We start from the raw sequence: 10,612 nt of genomic DNA on the forward strand, positions 1-10,612 counted from the left end.
TGATTTTATTTCATTATTGATTTTTAAAAGTTTTATTTTAAATTTGTTACAATTCTATTTTGTTTACTTAATAGTTACTTTTTGCATATTTTTAAAGTGTTATGTTGTTCTTGCTACTCCACTTTCTTAAGTGTGTTTAATGAGATGAATCCTGAGCCCTGACTCTTAAGACAGACATATGGTGTGAGTAGTTGGTGTAGAATAAGGTTTCGACTTTCTTTCTATATATAACGTTATGGTGTAATTAGGAGAAAATTGCAGTTCTGTTTCTGCTATAAAAGATTATGTGTGTACTGTGTATAAAATTCATTCATGGTCACCCAAAGAGAAATTAACTTGTAGCTAAAGCTTCGACAGTTAAGGTGCAGCTATATACACATGCTTGAATACCGGAATGTCTATAACACAAAGATCTAAATGATGATGAAAATTTGTACAATCTCAATCTTTGAAAAAGTTTTTAGAAAATATTCATATATTATTATAGTCCAAGTATATGGTTTCTTAAAATCTGAATGAATTCTGCATTCAAGTTAACCTATATGCATTTCATGATCCCATCTGGGTCATCATTAAATCCGTAAAATGTACTTCTTTTAGCTGCAAGTGATCTGAAACCGAAAAGAAAATTACTAATCAATAGTATACCTCCAAGATACAACAATACATAAATCATTCTGAAACACACATAAATGTCTTTTAAACACTTACCGAATAGTCCATATTTGACAATGTGATAAGTGCTTGACCTCCGGAGAAAACAACACTGATCTTCAGTTTCTGTGGCGACAAAGCTGCCATAGTAGCTCGTTCCCATACCCTGTTGAATTGTAAGACTTATTAGTATACTGTAAGAGTCTCTCTAAGTGTCTGCAAAACTGAACAGATGCTTCGCATATTTTAGAAACGTGACTGAATCATGAGGATAAATATCCTTGAACACCAAATACTTTGAAGCCATGGATGCAGCAGTCTCTGCAGCAACCTCAGTCTCTGGAGTATCTGCACAATTTTAATTGGTCTCTTCTCTTTCATGGTCTCTGGTCTCTCCCAGCACGGATGATGTGATTTGGATCTGCAGCGTGAGTGCACCTGCCTAACTAAAAGAAACATGCATTTATCTGTTAATAAGGAAAGAGTTACAACGTTTGTAAATATCAAATTTTTTGTCAAAGGTATTGCACCAAGTATCATGGCAAGAATCTGGAAGCAACCAAAAAATAAACACGTCTAGGGAAACAAAAACGACCAGATCTCACCAAATTACATGACAATACGTACACCACTAAAACGAATAAATGTCATCAGCTGGTGCATTAGAGTATGATTTCTGTTTCAAATGTTTATGGGGTGTAAATTCATAGTTAACATAAATCAAAACACATAACAAATGAAAAAGTCAGATTCTTATAAAAAGAGTAGACCAACTATGTGACCGGAGTGACAGGATCATTTTGAATATGTCAAAGAAAAAAGTGTAAAGAGTGTACATAAACAACAAAGAATATTGTCAAAATAAGAGTTAACTTTAATTTGTAGTAGCTATAGGGACTCCATGACTGCCACCGAAGGTGCTGTTCAGAACAAAATATAATGTTGATTTCACATCTTAACTTAACTAAGTACCTAAATATCCGGCTAAAACAATTTTACAAACATAGTGAAAAAGATGAGAGATTCGATGCTCAAACTTCACATATATTAAGGAAAATGGACATGTGAGACAATGTTTACATAATCATGCTAATAACAGGATCTTAACGCAGAATGAGTTACACTAACTCCAAAATGCTAGCTTCTGCAGTAGGTTCATTACCACCACTAATACGCCATCCCACAAACACTTTTCCAATACCACCCTTCCCTTTATAGGTGATCCTCCGACTTGGATCTGAAAAGAGACATAATCATTATTCATCACATTAATGAGCATAAACCAAAAATATCAAACCACATGATCATCTTTAACAACATAACCGTAGAGAAAGCTTTATCCTCTCAGAGAAATCAGCAGTATCTCCATTTATTTCCTGTGCAGACGCCTTTGTTAGAGCCACCACTATCATTACCAAGCGATATAACTTCCTTTTCTTCTTCACCAACTACATTTCAAACTGATTCTTCTAAAGGATTACTTTTTCATCTTTCAACTTACTCGCCGCAAATTGCGTCTTTGGCCTCCGCTTCTCCACGGCTTCTTCTGTTAGTCCGCTGGAATCCATGTTGTCATTACCCTTCCTTTGTTTCTTGTTTGTAGGCTGATTCAGGAGTCAGGACTACAACGTCAGTAACACGACAACGACAGAATCCACGACAAAGCTCAGGCATATCTCAAACTCTAGGCAATCGAGACATGACAGCAAGGGTCCTATCTGATCATTATAGTCTTCCTCCGCAAACAACTGTCTGGCCCATGTCGGATTTGGACAGCGATGTGAGATAGAACCGGAGATTGATCGTCTGATGAGGGTTTCGATTTGGGAGGCTAGGATTGGCAATTTGGTTGCGGTGAGGATGAGATTTATGAGAGGAAGCTTACCTTTTTATAGTTAGAGATCCACCGCCTTGAATAGAGGTCAAATGCATTGAATAAGTAATCGTGGTTGAATTGGGTCTTAGGAGTTAAGTAGGTCGTAATGCCGTTGAAACTATGCATCTCGTAACCATTTGGAGGATAAGAACAAAAGACGAAACGGCGCACTCAAAGCTTGAGAATCGAAGAAGATGAAGAGAACTCTTTTTTTTTGTATTTTCACGAAGAAGACATTGGTCTCTCTGTATCGGGCTGTAATTATGACTTTGACAAAATTAATAACAAAATAAGAACCCATTAAGTATAGGACAAAGCCCATTCAGATTGTAAACCAAAGCAAAATTCGGTATAGGAAACACAGGTGTCAGCTTCTCCTGCACCTATTTACTAACTTCTCTTGATGATCTCTTCTTTATATTAACTAGGGATTTTACCGCGAGTAATTATCTATTAAATTTGTTAAATTATCATTTTTTGTATATGAGTCATTTTACTTAAAATTATTTCTATTTTTATTATATTTTAACCAGTTTTAACTAACAATTCTATAATTTTTATATGTTTCTTCCGATAAATTTAGAAATTGATTTGCTAAATTTTTCAACTCTATATCATATTTTGATATTATAAAAAAAGTTTATAAATTATGAAACCAAAAATTGATTTTGATTACTAATACCCTACAACGAAGTAAAATAATTTGTTGTTAATTTCTTTCTTTTTTCTCGCTACTTCTTTTGATCTCATATATGGTATAATAACAAATTTTAGATATTTTTCCATTTTGATTTGAAATTTTGAATAATCTATATTATATTTGATGAAATGGAATCTTTTTGATGTGTCGTGACAATTACTAAGCAAATATAACATCTACCATATACTCAAGCATACAAAGAGATATGTTATATACCATTGATTATTTGGTCTCAGATTTTTGATTAACTCTTCACTGATCACATTATTATTTATTATTATTTTATGTGTTGAGCGTTTTTGCTTCCAAAATATTATTGATAATTTATATACTGCAAATAGCTAAATATATGAAACTAAGTCGTTAAAAAAAAACTAAATATATGAAATTTAATATTTTAGTAATGTGTATATTTAGAAGGGGGATCAACTGTATTTTAACTAACTTAAAAACTGTATAGGTTCAAATGTTTAGTGATTAGTACTTAAAATACTTACATTTAGTTAGTAATACTAATAAGTTTGTAAGACTTGTAGTATTTTTTTTCTATTTCGTTCACGTAACATTTCTATAAAGTACGAACAAAACTTGTACTATAACAACCAACCATGCATTAGTTTGGATTTTGGCAAAAGATTGTGTTCCACGTGAGATAAGCACATTCATCGAACCTGGTAAGGAATTCTTATATTGATCAAATAGTAATATTACTTTTCTTTACAGTTTCATTTTTGTCTTTCTAGTGATCGGATCAAAAATATTGAAACAATATATAATACTTAGAATAATATTTGGTATGAGTCATTCAAGTGTTTAGGATTTTAAATCATCATCCACTTCGTAACTTAACCTAAATTACCCTTATCCCAAACAAAAGCTTCTTCGCACCAAAACGGAAAGGCCAAAACCATATATGATTGCGCATCCAAACCTCATTATAAAAAAGTGATATATTTCCATTTTCTCTAACTCTGTGTCTTATTTGCTATATAAGGAAAATAATGTGACAAAACTAATGATAAACAAAGTTTCAGTAAGTCTGCGAGAGTTAAAAGAAGAATTTGGAAGTCATTTCTTACTACAACATGGCAATAGCTGCGATATAAACTGCTGGAAAAAAATACTTTCCCCAGCAAATTAAAAAAAGATAGCACAAAAGTTGGATACTCAGCTACTACAAATGATCAACATAATACATCACATATCTCATTTGCTTTCCATGACAGATATAACATCTACTCATATTCCCTTTTCTTTACGCTAAAATTTGTTAGCCAATATATAACTCAACTGTGAAATTAATGCTGGATATGGACCATTCATAGTCCTTTGTAAGTAAAAAGTTTAGCATTCTCATTCTCATTCGTCAGGAAAATCATCAAATAACATATCATGGACTTGTAACATGACAAAGGGAAAAATGTTAGCAAAAGGGATGAAGAATTTTGAAGCATACTTCTCTATTTTCACTCAGGTAAATTCTCAAAATCATACCAGAAGCTTTCTTCACCAGACGTTTCTTCATGATCCGCGCCTTTGAGACATAATACAAAATTGTAAGCTTAACAATATGGCACTTTAAAAATAGAACATAACAAATATCTTGAAGGCTTTACATAAAAAAATCGATATTAACACTTAAAATGTGACTCTCTTGAAGAATCTCATTTTACACGTTAATGGGAGATCGTGTGATGCCACAAACACCCATGATAAAGCTTAAATACTGAGGAATCTGATCACAAAGCACCACAAAAGCGGATAGCAATACAAAATAGAAATACAAATCTCTTGAAAGACCACATCAAAGAGATACTTCTCTCACCAGCTTCCCGTCAAAATCACTTGACAACTCGTTTACATAGAGACTTATGTTCTTTGTCTTTTAATTAACAACATCATCGGCCCATGGATCTAAACTCGACCTCACGCTACAATAAGAGAATTATCAGTAACAGTTTACGAACAATATATCATTAGTGGATCAACATGGTGTCACCACTTTTTAATAGATACAAATCCTAACCTGCTTGGATTGTTTCATGGATATATACTATTCCAACATATGTCTTCCCTCCAACGTACCTCTGTTTTGAAGTGATGTTAATGGGTCCATATACTTGTTGAAACTTATTCTGTAAAACTCATTTTACTCCACTGTTGTCACCTCCTTAGAGTCCCGAATCTGCAACAAATAGAAATATACTCTTTAATTGATTCCATAATTTTGATTCTGAGCGTACATGTACATGAGATACATAGAGCAGTCCTAAATCCTTACCCAACTTGGTTGCGTCTCATTACTAAGCTTCCACTCCCAGTATTGCTCAACGACCTTCTTGGACTTCTTTTTTCTCGGTTATACGTAAAAAAAGTCGTGACCTTCAAGCCAATGATCCTTAAACATCTAGCTATTCCCTGATTCGGATCAATATACTTTTCTGATGCTTATCAATATAACTATCAGAAAATGATAAGAGAAGAAGCTATACCTCATTGCTGCTACATGATTTCAAGTACGTGTAGGAGCAATAAGACTCTCTCAGCAACTCTGGGATCAGCGAAGACAAAAAACACAAAAAAAAAAACCATGAGCACAGCCAATGGCTCGATCCTTCAATGAGCATCACTTCTAAAACCTTACTGAAACTCTGACACTGCAAGAAAACATATTTTTTACTAGGGCAGTATTCGTTGTAAATTCGTCGTAAACGGGGTGTTACGACGAATTAACGTCGAAAGACGTTTCGTTGTTAAACGTCCGTCGTAACGGAGGTTTCGTCGTAAACGACTCGTTACGTTTACGACGAAATATATTCCTCGTAAAGCGCGGGGAAAGGATTCGTCGTAAACGACACGTAAGCTTTCGTCGTAAAGCCCACGTAATTAATTCGATGTAAAGCACACGTAAATACTTTCGTTGTGAATCACTCGTAAACATTTCGATGTAAAACCCTCGTAAATCTTTCGATGTTAATCACTCGTAAACATTCGATGTAAACTCCATGTAATGTTTACGAGGATTTTACATCGTTTCTTATTATATTATTATTAATTAGTATATAATAAATTTTAATTTATATTTAATATTCAGAATTTAAAATAATTTAAATTTTAAAACGAAATATGAAATTGAAAAACATATTTTTAAAAGTCATACAATAATATTTAAATTCATAATACAAACAGAAAAATAAAAAAAACTACATATTCTCGAAGTAGTCGGTGGGGTTGCTCGGCTGTTGACGGGTTGGATCGGACTCTTGGGGATCTCGTGGTGGCATTCCAAGAGCGGCTCGTCTCTCACTCAACATTCTCTGCATAACCGGGTTTCCCACGGCCATCACGTCTAGCAAATCCTCAAGAGAGTCTAAACGAACATGCTGGCTATCCATTCGAGCCTTCATCTGAGCAGTCTCTTCATCCCGTCTCGAAGTGTATGACGAAGTTGCCCTTGCAACTTTGTTAACAAAGCCTATACCGACTATTCGTCCCTTCTTTTTAGGAGCCACCTATAAAATCAAAACATATATTAATATAGTTAATTATGTTAAAATATTTAAAATAATGTAAACAAAAATTTTAAGTTGTACCTCTTCGAAGATTCTGTCGACCTCTTCGGTGGACAATGTGACTGGTAATCCATCGGGAGACTACTGGGTTAGTTGCGTCTCCCGTTCTTCAATCCGACCAGCCACTGTTTGGAAGAGTTTCTTAGATGCAGGATCCACAAAAACTCCGTCGGATGTGGCGTGAGTCATCTTGAATAGGTCAGACAGAGAAGGTAAGACTCCCGTCTTCTCGAACTACAAAAAAAAAAATATTATAAATTATATTAATTGAATATTTTAAAATATATATTTAAAACAAAACTTACAGCTTCTAGACGGACTCCTGCATGAGGTTTTTGTCCGCTTCTGTGAAGCAAGGGCAAATGACCATCTTTATCCTTCGTCCTTCGAGAAGCCGAGCACGAATTGGCCTTTTTGATCGAAGAGGGGTGCTCCCAATAGGCGATGAGGTCATCCCACACATCCGTCGTGAGCTCAGTGGGATTTCCCTCATATCCGTAGATCTCCCACTTGTCATTCCAATCAGAAACTGTGTTGCAGAGGTGGATCTTTGCCTTTGCAACGAATTCCGCCTTCACCCTCTCGGTGATTCCCAAAGACCAATGCCACTTTTGCTGAAACATAAAATTTTTGAAAAAATTACAATTAATAATAAATATTAAAAATATATATATATATATTTAAAAGTGAAAATTTAATTAAATTTAAAAATCTTACCGCAAAACATTTAAACCACGTGATCTTAACGTGATTTGGTGTCTTGCTCCAGTTCGGATATGCCCCGTCGTAGTAACCCTTAATTGTCGCCGAAACGCTCCGGCGAACACGGTAGTTAGCCCCAAACCTGAAAAAAAAACAATTTAACCGTTAGAAAATAAAAATTAATTAAATTTTAATGTAATAAAAATTAATAACTTACCAATAAGTTTCTCGGGGTCTATCGGGGTCTAGAACATCCAAACCCTCCCGTCCAGGCTGGGCAAACAAATCCTCCACCGTATATCTCGCGAAGGGAGCATATGAAGGCACACGCAAATCCGGATGAACTGCACCTTCTGGGATAGGCTGAGGTGCAGCCGCTGGGGGAGGAGGTGGAGGCATCTGCGGTGGAAGAGGAGGACTCGAAAAAACTCTCTGAGAAGTTTGAGAGTCTGGAACTGCATCGGAAGACGATGGACCGGAAGAAGATGTACCGGAACCATCGCCAAACAACTGGGCATAAGTAGGTGCTGCTGGTTTCCTTCTAGGAGCCATCTAAAAAAAATTTAAATAAATTTAATCAATTATGACGACATAATTAAAAAATTATTCTGTTACCTAACTAATCACCTAAACTATAGTATTCCATCATCTAACTAATCACCTAAACTAATTATCTAACTAATCACCTAAACTAATTACCTAACTAATTAATAACCTAAACTAACTTTAAAAAAATAAAAAGAAGGAAAGAGAGTGTACCTTAGAGGGAGAGCAGAGGAGTTTGGGAGGAATGAACGAGGAAGCCTCGTCTCGGCGTCTCAATATATAGAAAAAGATTTGTCGTAAACGCGACGTAATATTACGACGAAGTTACCAGGCCCGCGTTTTTTCATTTACGACGAAGTTACCAGGCCCGCATTTTTCGATTTACGACGAAATTACGTCGAAACGTCGGTTTACGACGAATTTACCAGGCCCGCGTTTACGACGAATTTACCAGGCCCGCGTTTACGACGAAGTTACCAGGCCCGCGTTTTTCCATTTACAACGAAATTACGTGGAATAGATAACCATTTACGACGATTTTACAACGCTTAACCCTAAACACCGAGAATGAAATCCCTAAACCCCAAAGTCACATATCATCTAACATCATATCTCTTCTCTACTACTTCGTGCTCTTTCTCCAACTTAAACTCTAAAACCCTAAAACTCCAAATAATTTTTTAAAAACTAAAGAAATACATATAATATAAAACAACATTTGTTACACATACATTAAGATGGTAAAAAAACAATACTTCTTTAAACATACGTTACAATAGAGAAATACAACATTTGTTACATATATTACATCACGCTAAATCGTTTTCGTTCTCATCAATATTACATCACTCTAAATCGTTTTCGTTCTCATCACTATCATTACAATCATCATCGTCGCTTCTCTTGAACTCGTCTTCACGTGCTTCATCTGTCGCATCTTCGGGAATATCTTCATATTGAAAGTTTTGCGGGTCGATCAAAAGGATTTCATCAGTTGGTTGTTCTGGTACCTCAACTTCATTGATAGCGTCTTCTTCTTGCAAGGGCGGTTCTTCTCCAGCGACAATGCGTCCACGAGGTGTAATTTTGATAGCAGCTAACCAGTTTATCCCGGAAGTTCGAAGCCGAGGATAAGGAAGGAAGCTAACTTGCTCGGCTTGTGAAGCTAAAATGAAAGGCTCAAATTTGTTGTATCTTCTCCCAAAATTGACATCCACAACACCAAATTTGTTATACCGAATCCCTCGGTTCACAACAGGATCGAACCATTCACATTTGAAGAGGACGCATTTTAGCTTCAATAACCCCGGAAATTCCACTTCAATAATCTCCTGCAAGATCCCGTAAAAGTCTGTTTCACCTTTCACACATATTCCGTAGTTACTCGTTGCCCGATGTCTCCCATACTCGTATGTGTGAAAGGTAAATCCTCGTGTGAAATACATAGGTGATGTGGTGACCTTTGCAACTGGACCTTGAACCAATTCGTGAAACCATACGGGATAATAAGGATCGTCATAATCAACCTGCAAAAAGCAGTTATTCTTAATTAATATTGAAGTATCAAAACACTTACTTAATTAATCAATGTATGAGATATATTACGTACCTGTGATTTTAACCACTTGACAAAGTGCTTATCTTTACGTGTGTCCACATCAGTTGCAGATATTCCTGGTATTGCTTCTTCAACTTGAGATACAAACATGCTGCAAATTAAACAAATAATCAAGTCATACATAATTAACTTCAATTCATATAATTAACATTCACAAAAATATTTACCTTTCAAAGTAACGGGTCACTGCATCCTCGCAGTTGAGCAGAATATAAGTGTGGGCACTATGTTTATCCTCTTCACATGACCACCATACTTCTTTCGTTTTACCACCAAACCGTGCAATTTCGCAGAAAATGTCAGGAACACCATCAATTGGATATGATGTCGGTACTCCACCATCATCATATCTTCTAGGAACTCTTTTTCTCGTACGAACAGTTGGAGCAAAGTAGTATGATGTGAAGTTAGATGTTTCGGCTGTCAAACTCCCCGCAACTATTGAACCTTCCACCTTTGCAAGATTTCTTGCTTTCCCCTTCAAATGTTTCATCTGTCGCTCATACGGATACATCCATCCGTTGTGAACAGGTCCACGAAGCAATGCTTCATACGGTAGGTGGACAACTAGATGCTCCATGACGTCAAAAAATGAAGGAGGAAATATCTTCTCCAGGTTGCACAATATGATCGGAATGTTATGATGAAGTTGTTCGATGACTTCTTCCTTGAACGTACGTGTGCTAAGATCTCTGAAAAAAGCGCCGATGGCTGTATATTGCAAAAGTAATCAAATTAATAACATTTCATAACATATGTATATATATTATAAAATTATAATTACCTGCAAGTGCTTCATGGACATTTGCTGGAAGGAGCTCGGCAAAAGTAAATGGAAGTAGTCGTTGCATAAACACATGACAATCATGACTCTTTATTCCGGAGAACTTTTGACCTCGTTCAACACATCTTGACAGATTTGAAACATAACCATCAGGAAACTT

At 35.7% G+C, this 10,612-nt stretch overlaps 1 protein-coding gene across 5 annotated transcripts; it reads right to left on the bottom strand.

Annotated features, from left to right (window-relative positions):
- Positions 1 to 336: 336 nt before the first annotated feature.
- On the bottom strand, positions 337 to 2,801 carry LOC106416765. 5 transcript variants are annotated; one of them, XR_001283308.3, is made up of 3 exons: positions 2,540 to 2,801; positions 712 to 1,891; positions 337 to 611 (listed from the first exon to the last, which is right to left on the bottom strand). XR_001283308.3 is itself a non-coding variant. In XM_013857674.3 (3 exons), the coding sequence occupies exons 1-3, from the start codon at positions 2,654 to 2,656 to the stop codon at positions 1,773 to 1,775; spliced, it is 339 nt and encodes a 112-aa protein (XP_013713128.1). In that variant the 5' UTR covers positions 2,657 to 2,796; the 3' UTR covers positions 1,573 to 1,772. The 5 variants fall into 5 exon arrangements, 1 of the variants encoding a protein (XP_013713128.1); XR_002661085.2 differs by having other exon boundaries at positions 712 to 2,258; positions 2,540 to 2,799; XR_002661084.2 differs by having other exon boundaries at positions 2,156 to 2,797.
- Between the last annotated feature and the right edge of the window lie 7,811 nt (positions 2,802 to 10,612).

The sequence above is a fragment of the Brassica napus genome, chromosome C9 (assembly GCF_020379485.1).
Source record: "Brassica napus cultivar Da-Ae chromosome C9, Da-Ae, whole genome shotgun sequence".
Classification (NCBI taxonomy): Eukaryota; Viridiplantae; Streptophyta; class Magnoliopsida; order Brassicales; family Brassicaceae; genus Brassica; species Brassica napus.

Bases quoted from the DNA above. Each gene is read 5' to 3' on its own strand.
- LOC106416765 (XM_013857674.3), bottom strand. From the start codon at position 2,656: ATGCATAGTTTCAACGGCATTACGACCTACTTAACTCCTAAGACCCAA. The intron at 2,259-2,539 runs GTAAGCTTCCTC...CTCCTGAATCAG, and splicing joins GGATCTCTAACTATAAAAAG to CCTACAAACAAGAAACAAAG. The intron at 1,892-2,155 runs GTAAGTTGAAAG...GTCTCTTTTCAG, and splicing joins AAAGACGCAATTTGCGGCGA to ATCCAAGTCGGAGGATCACC.